We start from the raw sequence: 15,287 nt of genomic DNA, 5'->3' as shown, positions 1-15,287 counted from the left end.
TGGTTCGAGACTCTTGAAGGGTTGAATTTAACCATCATGGTTCCTTCAGACTGCAGCAAGAGAAAGTCAAGGCCTACCGCACAGCACATGAAACGACTTGAATGCAGTTACCCTAATTGGTGTGTCTTCACATCTTCCTTGAAGCACTTGGTGAGAAAGAATGAGGTGCAAGGTGGAAGGTGACCTCCAGCTCTTTGGGTGAGCTTTGTAAAAGCCTTCTCTGACCAAGAATGGAAAACAGTTTGGGATTTGGGGAGAGGTCCTGCCTACCCAATCCCAGAGATGGGACCTTCCCCGTACTGAATTTCCTCCAACCTACAAGGAGAGAATAAACCTCGTGCACTCTTTTCCCATAGCCCTCAACCTCTCAGACATGAATTCCTCTCACCCTTAATCATGGGCTTCACTGTGCATGCACCAGAATCACTTGGGGTTAATCTGACCTGGAGCACAGTAGACTTTAATGGAAGGAGGGCATCAACCCAAGGCCCATTCTTGATCAGGGCTAAGGGACAGCTACTGTAACTTCTGTCCCAACATTAGAACAATGTATTTACATACACTATTCAGTATGCACATTTAGTTATAAAACTCATACCTCTCTATCACTTTGTTTGATGTTACTTTACAGCAAGTTCAATTTTCCTACTAAATTCTTTTCCTGCAATGACTTCATAGAGCCAAGTAGTTGGTTAAAAATACACACACACAGTTAAGTCAGGATGTCTGTCTATGTGATAAATCTCTCCTCAAACAGGCATTTTAAAAAGCTAAAAGAACAACAACATCTAAAAAAATCATAAATAACCATTCCTGAATGCGTTAAGAAAGGAAATGGACACTATGCTGACGCACAAGCATTCAACGTATCAAAGCACTATAAATAGAACAGCACAACCCTCCAAGAGAAAAAAGTTGCAAGCTCTTTCAAAACTGGAAGGGCCAAATCAGGAAATGGAAATGAACTTTTACCACACACAGAACTGTGAACAGAGGCCAAAAAAACCAAAGGCTTTGGGAAGATGTAAAAGTTCTGTCAAATAACCCATAATGAATTTAAATGCCATTTGCTCAACCTGGCCACTTTTGCACCACAAGGAGCTAATGGTCCCGATTCCAACTTCCCATTCATTTACACAAACTAGTTACCAACAAAAAACATCCCTGTATACGGGGTAGAATTGAGAGGGCCATAGCTTCTATAACAGGTGAGCCAAGGCAAACCCACCCACCTTCCCCCATTATGATTTTGCAGAACCCAACCTTGTGCAAAAGGACTTCAGCTGAGACAACAGGACTTCTCCTCCAACCTGCAGTTCCCTGTGTGCCTCCAAAATCTGCAATGCGGGGGTCCTCCAACCCGCCAGAGCAGGTTTTGAGGATATACAGAGGCTGAAATGGGGAAGAGAGAAAGTCTTGTTGCAGGAGCTGAATTCCATTCTGCTTGCCCATGGACAGCATTGGATGCAACTGTTTATTTTTTATTCAATCTATTAGTTGCTTTCTACAAGGAATTTCAAAGTGATTAAGAAAAATAGAATTCCAATAATACAAAATATGTGTTTATTTTAAAACCAGAACACCACTAAAAGTGGTTAAAACATAAAATCATAAAACAAATAGCTCCTCTCCTCAACAAAAGCTCAATCAAAGACTTACCCAGTTAAAGCATAGAACAAGGAATTAGCATTCAAATGCTTAGAAGAGCAATGCCTTTGCCTGCTGCTGAAAATATATCAATGTCAGCACCAGCTGATTCTACTGGTGAGAGCATCCTACAAATGGGAGGACACCACTGAAAAGCTTTACTATGGTCTGTTGAAATGATAATGAGTTTATTTATGATGCTGATTTGGTAAGAATGAATTTCAGCGTTTAATGCCGAGATCCCCTAACCTATGTATAAGAATATTATTTTTCTCAAAAGTAGTGGCTTTATCTGTTAGAATAGCCGATAGAAACAGCTAGAAAAAAGAAACAGTTGATATGGAAGCACATACACTACTGATGATTTTAAGGAATCATTAGTGATGGAATTTAGATCTTTTAATGACTAATTTAAGCAATTTGAAGAGAATGTGTTTGTTCAGTTAGAGGAGGTGAAAAGAGGTATTGATTCAAGATTTAGAACTCTGCAACTTAAAAAACAAGGAAGGGAAACTATCCAAATATATTAGCATATTCATGCACAGCAGTTTTTGTTTACTGTTCTCATGAAAAAGAACTGGAAAGGGTATGTACATTTTTCTAGGAACTCAATGGGACTGTGTGCATGCTGCATTTCTGTAGCAGTGGATGCAGAATTCAGCATCTTGCTTTTTCATTTTTTAAAAGCTAATATCTGGCCCTTTTAGTACTTGGTAAACCTTGCAAAAGCTTCAGAAGCCAGAGTAGTGGATGAGTAAGTTTTTCAGTAGGTGCACAAGGAATAGCTTAAGCATGTTTACCAGTCCCATAACTAGCAAAATCACAAAAATATGCATATCTATGCTAAAATACAGATTTTGCACAATTTATACATGACCTAAAACCATTCTTTTAATTAAAGCAGAATTTGGATTGGGGTTCCGAATTCCTTTTAGTATGAAATACACACAGCCCTGTATACAACTGTGGCATATTACGAATACTGCATAGCAAGTGCTATTCCTGTAACTATATTCTGCACCCATTAGCCAGAAAAAGGAGAGGAGAATTCTACATAAAAGTCCTCCTGAATACAATTTCCATAGATTAAACCTTCCTCTCTGAAATGAAATATTAAAAGCTAGCATGGGAAAAAACGTCCTAAGACAGATGAGCATACGCCCACCACTATCAAATGCATCATGCTTTAACACAACATTCAGGGCCAAAGGTGCTTCTCAACTATTTTGTAAAGTGGAAAGGCCTTTAGGATATGTGGACAAGTTTAAATACCGTATTTTTCGCTCCATAGGACGCTCCTGACCAAAAGACGCACCAAGTTTTTAGAGCAGGAAAACAAGAAAAAAAATCTGACTCAAATTTTGTACTAAACTATTTAAAACAGCAAAGTGTGTGGCTCCTGTCCACTTTGCTGCTTTAAAGCGAGCCACGGTATATAATGAAGAGAATGGAAAAAGGACAGACATTCCATTAGAATGTAGCTGTTTTCATCATCACTGGGAAGTCAGTATTGGCAACAGTCACAAAAACTAAAATTTGAGCATTTTACTGTTATTAATCAAGAATATTAATAGTCAGGGAGAGAAACCAGGGCTGTGCAAATGAGAAGTGCTTGGAGTATGGAGGAACAGCAAAAAGATGATGATAATAATAATAATTATTATTTATTATTATTATTTATTATTTATACCCCGCCCATCTGGCTGGGCCTCCCCAGCCACTCTGGGCGGCTTCCAAAAGAATATTAAAATACTGTGAAGCTAAAGATCAAATGATTGTGCTCCAGTTCCTAAATCTCTGAAGTTTTCTCAAAACAGGCATGGTTGTTTTGAAAGGAAGATTCAAAATGGAGTGACTGAGTAAAGAACAGAGGAGGAAAAGAGGGCAGATAAATAGCTTCCGTTCAATACCAAGAGAACACAATGTTTTTGGTTTAGTATAGGTGGACTGTACTTGTAAGAATTTGTATAATGAATTATAGAGTTGGAGTGGAATATCAGAGCCTCTTTTCAGCAGTAAAGATTAGCTACTAGGAACATGGTCCACACACACACAGGATGTCTGGTTATAGCTGTGCAGTTTAAACTGTTCCTGAGCCAGATACCTGCTCAGTTTTAGCTGAAATTACTATTACTGGTTTGTGGAGATGCTTTGTATGTATTTATGACTATTTCCCCAAAACTGTTACTTGAAGAAATCCCCAAACTTACTATTTTTAAACTTCAAATGGAGCTCAGAATCCAGTTAGGCAATCCTTTGCAGTTGAATTAGGAGGCACTGAGAGACAGCAATTTGCTGCTCCCCACCCCCACCCTCCACCCCAGCAGCACACAGCCTTCCCTCTGCTTGCAAACCTTGCAAACCTTATCCGGACTTCAGGGGAAAGCAAAGGCTGTAGGCAGAGCAGTGTAGCTCCCCATCCCCAAAAAGCACCCCAGCAGCACACAATCTTCCCTCTGCTTGCAAACCTTGCAAACCTTGTCGGGACTTCAGGGGAAAGCAAAGGCTGTAGGCAGAGCAGTGTGGCTCCCCACCCCCAAAAAGCACCCCAGCAGCACACAATCTTCCCTCTGCTTGCAAACCTTGCAAACCTTGTCGGGACTTCAGGGGAAAGCAGAGGTTGCCGGCAGAGCCGCGTGGCTCCTCCCCCCACCCCCAAAGAGCAGCCCGGGAGCGCACAGCCTTCCCGCTGCTTGCAAACCTTGTCGGGACTTCAGGGGAAAGCAGAGGTTGCCGGCAGAGTACCGTGGCTCCTCCCCCCACCCCCAAAGAGCAGCCCGGGAGCACAGGACAACAGCGATTTGGCTCCAGGTAACACACATTCGCTCCATAAGACGCACAGACTTTTCCCCTTACTTTTTAGGAGGGAAAAAGTGCGTCCTATGGAGCGAAAAATACGGTAATTAAGATTTCTCCCCATTAATATACTGTAAGCAAAGCACATAAAATAGGAGGTGAACCAATTGCATATGAGGGTACCTTAAATAAGTCTAGACGTTTGCATTCCAAGGTCCTTGATTCAATACTTAACTGCTATATTACAATTTGAACTAATTATAGGTAATATTTTCAATTTATTTGAGACCACCTGATTCAAGTAATTTAAGATAAGCATATTCCTGTATATTTTAAAAATATAAATTGATATGGTCTTATATATTCATATTAGCACTATTACAAAACAATGTTACAATACCACATTGTTACACATAAATACCCTCTCTTCTGTTGGGCAGCTGCTGAAGTTTATAGATGTAATAAATTAGTCTGTACTATCTGTTTATGCTTCTGCATGTATACTAGCACAACTGACATGACATTTCAATTGAGTCTGTTTCCTAAAGAACGGCTCTATTTCTCTGTAGATTTGTTAATGTTAACAGGATATTAATGCTTATCAACTGGATGTATGCTAAAGTCTTTTTGTTCTTTATCTCAGAGATAAATGATCCAGCATCCGAGCTACTGGACAGGTGTAACTAGAGGCATAGTCACTCAACTCAAGGATACCACTAAAAGGTTTTTTTACAAGCTGCCACTTTTATCAGAAACCTATACCACCTTGATTCTCTGGGTGTATGGAAGATAGAAGATACTAATAAACTAAAATTCATTCAAACATAAATTCAGATATTTTAAAGACCTGGAAAAATTCCTTACCAGCATACATATGGTATGTAAGTCTCTCAATGAGTTTGACAACAGTGCCTGCCTTGATAATAGGAATTCCAGATTTGGGCTGCATGTTTTCTTCAAAAACAATATTCTCTTCAGAATCAGGTTCTGCAAACCTATAAAGCTCAGGACTTGGAAATCTCATCTGTTCCTCCTTCTCTTCTTGTAGCATTGTTACATCTAACATTCGCTCCAGGGTGCTTCTATACTGTAAAGAGATCAAGGCTGCCATCCAGTTGTTTTTCTCTTCTGCCGATTTTGCAGCAAATATAACACTGTTCTCATCTTTCAAAATTATTTCAAAGGCATGTTTGTACTCATTAGTGTCATCTTTATCATTGATCTGTACCTTCCGCATGAGAAACTTTTCTTTCAGACGATATTCTGCATTGCTAGCACCAGGCAATCTTGGCTGGCCATGATTTGATTTACAACAAATCATTAAACCATCAAAGAGAAATATATGTCTTTCATGCTTGGCACCCACACGTGTGAGAGTCCCCTCCATTATAAATTCATTGCAGCACTGTCCTATATCTTTACCCTCCCAACCATCAATGTTCTTCTGGATCTCGTTCATTTTCTTGATTGCTAGCTGCTTTCCCTTCATTTGTTGACTATAGAACCGGCATGCAGATTCACTTTGAAAGAGAAACAAAATGACATTAATTCAAACAGCAGCTGCACATACTACCAGAAAAATAACTAATGCAGGCTTACTTTGAAAACAATTAGCCTGAAGAAGTATTCAAAGTATGTTCCAGGAGCCAGCTTCAAACGTTCCAGACTTGAAAGTGCTATGGTCACTGTTAATGTTTAAGTTATATGCCTAATATAGAATTCCAGTTAACCAATCAATTTTGATTAAACAGCAAAATGGCAACTAATATTTCCTGATAAAGACTGTAAGCATCTGAAAGAAAACCTGACACCACACTGTTGTTTACTTTAAATACAGCACACGCTACAATAACTGCATCAAGAGTTAACTAAAAATTGTTAGGCATTTCAAATGGTTCTGCATGGTATTTTTATTTCTTAACAGCTAATGAAAAACGTTTTTTCTTGCTGCTTACCAGAAGATTCTCAAGATGCATTCACTAGAAGTGTACAAGGACACACACATATCAGAGACTCTGAAAACAATAGCTATCTGGACTTTAATGTCACTTCCTTTGAAAAAGTAGGCTTGCCACAAACTGCTTTGTTCATTGTTTACTGAAAGAGGAAACTGGAAAGCCTGGCTTTATAGAACAACAAACCAGGCTAAAAGCGAGGGGTGCGGTGGGGGGTGGAAATGCATTTACCTAAGTCTTCTCTTTGCAAGACTTTTTGAGCATATCCTTTCCATACTACTCTGAAGATTAAGTAGAGCTGTGATTGCTTGCTTCAAACACTCTTTGTCCTCTTGATCTTTGCTTTTCTCTTCTAATTGCTATGAAAGTAAAAATAATAGTTAATACTTCTACATAAGTTTACAAATCAGATTTCATCCTTCAGCAGCAAAAAAAGTTGTCACAGTGCCTTAAGAGATCAAATAATATGTTAGCAATCTATGAGAAGGGCTCATGAAGCCTGCTCAAGTGTTCACATTCCTTGGAAGGAATCATAGAACTGAGACACTGAGATAGAGGCTGTCAACTGCTATCAGTTTAGGTTAAGAGTGTTAACTTGGAGAAAGGAGACTAAGAGTGGCCAGAGTGGTGCATGCTCTGGTTATCTCCCGCTTAGACTACTGCAATGCGCTCTACGTGGGGCTACCTTTGAAGGTGACCCGGAAACTACAACTAATCCAGAATGCAGCAGCCAGACTGGTGACTGGGAACGGCCGCCGAGACCATATAACACCGGTCTTGAAAGACCTACATTGGCTCCCAGTACGTTTCCGAGCGCAATTCAAAGTGTTGGTGCTGACCTTTAAAGCCCTAAACGGCCTCGGTCCAGTATACCTGAAGGAACGTCTCCACCTCCATCGTTCTGCCCGGACACTGAGGTCCAGCACCGAGGGCCTTCTGGCGGTTCCCTCATTGCGAGAAGCCAAGTTACAGGGAACCAGGCAGAGGGCCTTCTCGGTAGTGGCGCCCTCCCTGTGGAACGCCCTCCCACCAGATGTCAAAGAGAACAACAACTACCAGACTTTTAGAAGACATCTGAAGGCAGCCCTGTTTAGGGAAGCTTTTAATGTTTGATGTATCACAGTATTTTAATATTCTTTTGGAAGCCGCCCAGAGTGGCTGGGGAAACCCAGCCAGATGGGCGGGGTATAAATAATAAATTATTATTCTTATTCTTATTATAAGAAAGATAAATATTTGCAAGTAAAGAAGCCAAACTGAGGAGTCCAACATCTAGCTTTAATTAAAATCTAGGTGCTCAGTTTACAATAACAGACTGTTTCCAGTCTATAACTTACGGTAAGTGTGTAATTCTACAACCCAGTGTCTAAGTTGTGAAATCCCCTTCCCACAGAGGTGTTTCAGGCATCTTCATTATGTTTTATTCTTTGTAGGCTTAAGAAGCACATTCATACCCCTGTAACACCCAAGATATACAACTCACCCTATTCTCTTGACTGTAATTTAACTTTTTAAAATCTCAGATGCATTTGCCTTGTGCCTTTTACTACCATGTAGGTGTCAGATCAAAATGTTTTAATCCCTTTAAGGCATTTTAAGGTCTCCTATTTTAAACACTGGTTTTGTAGAAAAAAATCACTTTGAAGTTTAACTGTTTTATTTGATTTTGATTTTTTTGGGTATCTTGTTATGCTTTTAATTATATCAACCACCTTGGGACAAGATTTTATGAAGTGTGGCATATGAACACCGTAAATTCATTTTTACCTATATCAGCGCTCTACTTGCTAATTGTGCACTGTTCTTCAGAAAAACCCCAGTGCCAAAAGCAAGATCACATGACAATATAAGTGGGTTGCAAATGCTATTTAAAATTAAACGTAAAAGCTTTAAAATATTAGATGCGATCATGTCTACCACTCTCTTACCTTTAAAAGTTCAAAATAGTGAAGGCAATGGTAAACAGGAACTAGAAGCAGTCTGGGTAAAACATACTGAACAGCTTCTTTAAAACCATCTCCTATTGACTGGAAATGAAAAGATGTTTCAGTTTCACAAACAAGTCCAATTATTACATCATTTGCATCGTAAACTTTACTACTTAACATACCTGTAAATAGAATGCTGCACCAGGCTTTGACAGTAGGCTAAGAAAATGGTCATGAAAACCAGTCCGCAAAATATCTTGAGTGTACGATTCATAAGGATCAAATGCTAGCTCCTAAATAAAGGATTTTAGAATATTTCAGTTTACTCAAACACTGTTTCAATGCTATCATGCAATATACAGATAGGTAGGTAGGTAGGTAGACAGATAGATAGGAATATGTTTACTGCCTTATGTTAATTTGGGAACCCAATCAATATTAGTGTATACCACACCAGAAACTGGCCAATGCACCAACATGCATTGGATTCCAATTTGTTTTGGTCATTAGCAACTCAGTGGAATAGGGAGTAAAGCTTACATGGTAGAACAAAAAAAAACAACAAAAAACAACAAAACAAGCTCCTGATTGTAACTGAAATTAATCACTCAGTTTATTAATATACAGTGCTTAAGAGTATAAGAGTATATATAGATAATAATAAATAGATTATAAATGATATAGAAAGAAATTAATACAAGATCAGACAAAATGTTTGAAAATAAAGCAACCTACGTATGACAGAGTTTAAAGCAGGCTTCCTCAACCTCGGCCCTCCATATGTTTTTTGCCTACAACTCCCATGTTCCCTAGCTAGCAGGAACAGTGGTCAGGGATTATGGGAATTGTAGTCTCAAAACATCTGGAGGGCCGAGGTTGAGGAAGCCTGGTTTAAAGCAACTGGATATAATTCACATATGAACTAATAAGTAGTATTGTCTAATCAATAAATATTTGGAGATGAGAAGAGATATTTTTTTCCTTAAAGATTATATACCGAAACACACTAGAAGTAGAAGAACATGTACAGCTAGCTGTGTACATGGTAACTGGTTTCTAACAAGTAATCTATCCCTCTAAGTCATGCAGTTGAAATTTTTAGCCAACATAAACTGCTTAGAGTACGGCATTACGGATATATTTTATTGCAGTTTATAGGATACGTCTAGAATTTATTAGCAATATGTAGCATATAAGCAGAAGACAGGAGTGCCTGGCGTGCTCTGGTCCATGGGGTCACGAAGAGTCGGACGCGACTAAACAACAACAGCATATAAGCAACAAATCTATAAATACTATTACCTACCTCAGCTAAATCTTCAAAACAGCTTCCAACTAAGGGATGGGGACTACCTTCATCTGTCATTTCTACTGTGTCTTCAATATGGCCCAACAACTTCACACTAAGTTCATGAATATCTGATATTCGACTGAATATATTTTCTACATCCTGCAAAAATGAATGGATTGATAAATAGTAATTGGAGGTGGGAGTTAGTCAATCAAAGCAAGAATAAATACTGCAGAACCTGAATAATACAGATTTCATGGCGACTATTTAAGACATAAGAAAAAAATGTACAAGTATTGGCTTTCCTAACAAGCATTCACTTTTTGACTAAAGAAAAATCTCTCCTGCCCTCTCCCCAAGTTATGCGCAGATGTGTCTTTCACTTGGAACCAGGACTCTTTAGATCCCAACCCTTAATTGGATTGATAATGGCACATTAGAAAATCCATGATACCTGTAATGAGGGCAGGTTTGAGGGGGTAATATCCTGTTTCAGGTCTCCAAAGAGGCAGAAGCAAGCTGGTTTACATATAACCATGAATTAAGATGTAAATCAGTCTTCAGGAATTTGTCCTGCTAGTCACTTGATTGTCTGATAAAGGTTTTAAGTGAAATACATGTATGTATGTATGTATGTATGTATCTGTGTGATGGCACCTGTAACTGGATTGACTATACTAGCACCTCAAATAGCATTTATATAAATGTTTTCAGGGTTTAAATTTGAATGTGAGGAAGGATGCACTCACTAGCTTTACATCCTGCCATACAGGCAAAGTGAATGTCTGCATCGAGGAGCCTGCTTTATTTGTGCATGCTGTCTGCATTTTTCACAACCTTGATTCTGCAGGATTCCAAATCATACAATGACCCTTACACATGGATGGCAGGCTACAGAGGTTCAGCACTAACTTGTGGGTGAGTGCAGAGACAGGCTGTTGAGAATATTATGGAGTGGCTTTGCTAATTCATTTATTAAATATATATGCTACCCTTCTGTCCAGGGCAGCAATGACCACATTCTTGCTTCCACACATCCATCCACCCACCCACCCACACAGTAGAGGATACATGAATTTAAGCTTGTAAACAGGGCTACAGTATTTTTTGGTTTTCAAATGCTTATGCTCATTAAGTTTTTGTGCTAAAGCTGTACACGACTCAAACTGAATAGGCTTTTCCAAAACAATCATATCAAAATAAAATTAAATAGCAGTACTTACATGACCTGAAAACAGCTTAGGGTTGGTAATAAAAGGTTCTCTAAAAACTTTTATTACAAGATTTAGTTCTCTTATATATTGTCGAACCTCTGCCATGAATGACTTTACAAGATCATAGTAGGTTTGTTCTCCAGAAGTAGAGGGTTCTTCATCAGATAAAGTCAGCGTACTAATATCCTCTACATCCTGATGGAACATATCCATCAACACCTATTTAAATAAAGATGGGGGAAAGTAATAACTTTTGAGAAAAGATGTAATCGAAGTTAAAGCGAGCCCTGGGGAATAAAACTGTTACTAACCAAGCTGAAATCAAATATAGAAGAAGGCAAGCTGTGCTGTGTATGATCCCAGTCTCTAGGAGACTGGCAGTCATACATCTAAGTTTAGGTTGCTTCACCTAAAGTCGTTCAAAGTACCTCGTGTCATGACCATAAAGGGAAGAGAAAAATCTAAATTCTATATTCCCCAGACTTAGTCTTCTAAGATACACTTGCTACTGAGCTTAATTCAAGGTTTTCGCTATCGGTGTACAAAACCCTGAACAACTTGGGCTCAGGATCATTGAGATCTTCGGAGGCAGAATTATTCATAATCCTGTATGAACAAGAAAACCACCTGCGGCACAACAAGCAGCTGAGCAGGCACCACCCCTGCTAAGTTCCAGATGCCAGGTTAACACAGTTTTACTACAGAAGGGTTTTGCACTATGAATGCTTCTTTGTGCTTTTTTACTTTCTGATGTTTTAGCCTATTATTATATGTTTAGGCTTTTGTATATTGTATGCTTATTCTTTCTGTAAGCTGCTTTGAGGCATATAGTGAAAAGTATATATTTAAAATTAATAAATGGAAATCCAGATATAATTTAGCTGAGGGGTTCACTATGAATATTAAACTGTTAGAGTGTGAATAATTAGGATACAGAAGTTCAATATTGACTGAAGCAAAAGAAATTCACCAGACTCCATTAGAATTTTTTTTTAAAAAGGGTAAAATCCAACATCACACATGAACTTTTTATGTGCAACAGGACTTCCCCTTTCCCCCCAGCATTGCTCAACTCTGCTCTTGTGGGTTTGGGGCTGCAGAGAGTTGGGGTGGGAGGAGGCAGTGAAAGCTCCACTACACAAGTGAAAGTGCCTTCCCCTGGAGGGTTAAAATTTGATGTCAATAAATCTCACTTGTGACCTGAGAAACTGGAGAAATTTAATATAGAAAATGGAACAGATTCTCTTCTTGCCAGATATGGGCTGGTTTAATATCTATTATTGTATCTATTATTGAGCTCCATTCATAACAATTAATCAGTATGCAAATACCATTAATCACTGAAACAATAAAGGGGCAAAGGAGGCAACTTCTGCCTAATTACCCGTGCTCTTGCAACCTCTTGAAAATCTGCTCTAAACAGCTGGAGGATTCTGCAGAACAGCATGAGAGATGGCAGATCACAGAGTACAGGTAACTTGCATCTTACACAAAGGTTAGGTTCCAGGGTTCCACGCATAAACACATAAAGCCAGGAACTCTGGGAACCGCCCCACCCCACTAGGTGGAGGACTGCTTACACGGATTTGGGGAAGATGTGCAAAGGCTCTGGCAGTGTCCAAAAGCCCTCCTGATGCTTTCCCAAAGCAATTACAGCTTGGGGGCGGGGAGATAAATAAATGGGGAATGGGTTTCCTCCTTTCTCTATATATTCTGCCTCACTTATGCAATTGCTTAAGTAAAATAAAAGTAAGATGTGAGTTACCTTTACAGTGGTACCTTGGAAGTCGAATGGAATCCGTTCTGGAAGTCCATTCGACTTCCAAAATGGTTTGGAAACCAAGGCACAGCTTCTGATTGGCAGCAGGAAGTTCCTGCAGCCAATCAGAAGCCATGGAAGTCGCTACGGATGTTCGGGTTCCAAAGAAAGTTTGCAAACCGGAACAATCACTTCCAGATTTGAGGCATTCGGGACCCAAAACGTTCGTCTTGCAAGTTGTTCGAGATCCAAGCTATGGCTGTATATCATTTCCCCCCTTCCACTCATGCAAGATCAAAGTCCCTTCTGTTTATGGACCCATGTTGTTTGTGAAAGGACACTTCTGGATCTAAAACCTTTAGTAATTACAAATATAAATTCTACCTACCTTATCAGCACACATTGCCACCTTGATGTCTTGTTTTGTAATTTCATCATGTCTAATATTCCGTACATAGTTCCCAACCAACTTTAAGATATCTGCAGAAATGTATTCTAATACTGCCACTATGTAAACAGATACTTGGTGGTCAACTTTATAGCCCAGAACTTCCTGAAAGAGAAATAACTTATTCTAGTATGTTGGGTTACACAAATGCACCTAATAAATTCGTGCTTTTAAACATCTACACCAATTTGCTCCTGTGTCATATAAGCATGGTCATTTTTAGACAGCTAACAACAATGTAGTTCTAACAATAATGCTTTTGCTGAAATGTTGAGTTACTGGTGACAGGAGCATCATAATTGTTAACACCACACAAAGTACCGCATTTTTCGCCCTATAGGACACACTTTTTCCCCTCCAAAAATGAAGGGGAAATGTGTGTGCGTCCTGTGGGGCGAATGCAGGCTTTCGCTGAAGCCTGGAGAGCGAGAGGGGTCGGTGCGCACCGACCCCTCTCGCTCTCCAGGCTTCAGGAAGCTCTGTGCAACCCTCGGGAGACCGGCGCCACTTCGCGCCCACCTCCCGAGGGTTGCACAGAGCTGCCTGCAGTCCCAGGGGGAGCGCAGCTCTGTGCAGCCATCCGGAGCGGGGCGCGACTTCACGCCCGCCTCCCGATGGCTGCGCAGAGCTGCCTGCAGTCCCGGGGCGAGCGCAGCTCTGCGCAGCCATCCGGAGCAGGGTGTGAAGTTGTGCGCGCCTCCCGATGGCTGCGCAGAGCTGCCTGCATTCCGAAGCCTGGGGAGACCGACGCAACTTACCGCTGGCCTCACTAGGCTTGCGGATAGCAGGCTGTTCTCGGGGCTGGGATTGGGGGAAGCTCGGGCTTCCCCCGCGCCAGCCCCGTGCCTGGGCGGGAAATAATTTTTTTTCTTTATTTCCCCCCCCCCCAAAAAAAACTAGGTGCATCCTATGGGGCAGTGCGCCCTATGGGGCGAAAAATACGGTAACTTAAATATATTTCTTATTAGTCAAATGGCACAGCAATTATTATAGACTTGTATCTAGCCCTGTGTTCTGCAGTTGTAAAACGTGAAAATATAATGCTGGGGATCATTAGGAAAGCTAATGAACACAAAACATATAATACTGTTATACAAATCTATATTTGTATAACTTGCAATACTGTGTTGCCTCATGTCAAAAAGGTTGCCTCGCGTAAAAAATGATATTGTAGAGCTGGAAAAGGTTCAGAAAAGGCAACAAAAATGATCAAGGAGGTGGAGCAAATTTGCTATGAGGAAAGATTACAAGATTTGGGGCTTTCAGTTAAAAGATGAGTAAGAGGGGACAGGATAGAGGTGTACAAAATTGTCCGTGGAGTGGAGATAAAGAAACAATTTTCTCTATCTTTTGCTTCTCAAAATGCTAGAAGTTGGGGATACCCAATCAAGCTGAATGCCGGAAGATTCAGGGGAGACAAGAGAAAGTCTATATAAACTATGGAATTCACTCCAACAAGTAGTGGTGATCCCCACCAACCTGGATGGCTTTAAAATATGAGACCAATATTAACGCTTATGCCTCTGAATACCAGTTGCTGGGATCTGCAAGTAGTGAGAATGCTGTTGGGCTCAGGTTCTGCTTGCAGGCTTCCTACAGACAGCTGGTTGGTCACGATAAGAACAAAGTGCTGGACTGGATGCCCATGGCCTAATCAAGCAGGTATTGCTTCCAAGTCAAGGGAAGTGTAAGATTGTGGCAGTCAAATTACACCAGCTAAGATTTATTGAATTCTAGTTAGATCTGTTACTAGCTAGGATCAGAGATTACTTTAATAAGATTTATAGATTTGAGTGAAATCTAGGTACAGTGGTTTTTAAAAATCTGTCTTTATAGGAAGTAATTCAGCTTTGAAGAACAAATGGGTAACTTCTGTTAATTTTGCAACATTTTATACACTAAATTTAGAATACTTACTTTTAACAATGGGTGAATTTTTTCTACTGGGAGAAATAATGGATTTCTTCGCTTCCTCTTTTCAATTGCAGACTGTGCATCAGCTATTGCCCACTTATCAATAGGATGGGGAAAGCTTTTTTGTACACGATCCTTTTAAAAAATAGGAATTGCAGCTAAATATATAATCAGCACATAACATTTTTTTTTACAATATCTTAAGTCACTGAAAGATATCTAGTTTGGTTATGGAAACATTATTAATTTGTGTAAGAACAGAGACATTAATAACAAATCTATATATTTGCTAATAATTTTCCAAACTTATCACCCCCCCAATAAAAGGTCAAAAT

At 39.8% G+C, this 15,287-nt stretch overlaps 1 protein-coding gene across 1 annotated transcript in view; it reads right to left on the bottom strand.

The window, feature by feature from the left end:
* Nucleotides 1-15,287, bottom strand: part of SOS1 (SOS Ras/Rac guanine nucleotide exchange factor 1) — a 44,295-nt gene that overhangs the window by 19,425 nt on the left and 9,583 nt on the right. Inside the window, exons 3-10 of the mRNA XM_081188412.1 lie at nucleotides 14,956-15,087; nucleotides 12,979-13,143; nucleotides 10,841-11,050; nucleotides 9,633-9,776; nucleotides 8,509-8,619; nucleotides 8,327-8,425; nucleotides 6,630-6,757; nucleotides 5,308-5,963 (exon numbers count right to left, since the gene is read on the bottom strand). Of these exons, the coding sequence (XP_081044538.1) occupies nucleotides 5,308-5,963; nucleotides 6,630-6,757; nucleotides 8,327-8,425; nucleotides 8,509-8,619; nucleotides 9,633-9,776; nucleotides 10,841-11,050; nucleotides 12,979-13,143; nucleotides 14,956-15,087 (1,645 nt within the window). The remainder of the gene's footprint in view (nucleotides 1-5,307; nucleotides 5,964-6,629; nucleotides 6,758-8,326; nucleotides 8,426-8,508; nucleotides 8,620-9,632; nucleotides 9,777-10,840; nucleotides 11,051-12,978; nucleotides 13,144-14,955; nucleotides 15,088-15,287) is intronic.

The sequence above is a fragment of the Podarcis bocagei genome, assembly GCF_964188305.1.
Source record: "Podarcis bocagei genome assembly, chromosome: 3".
In the NCBI taxonomy this organism is placed as follows: Eukaryota; Metazoa; Chordata; class Lepidosauria; order Squamata; family Lacertidae; genus Podarcis; species Podarcis bocagei.
This window is presented reverse-complemented; position numbering and strand designations above follow the sequence as displayed.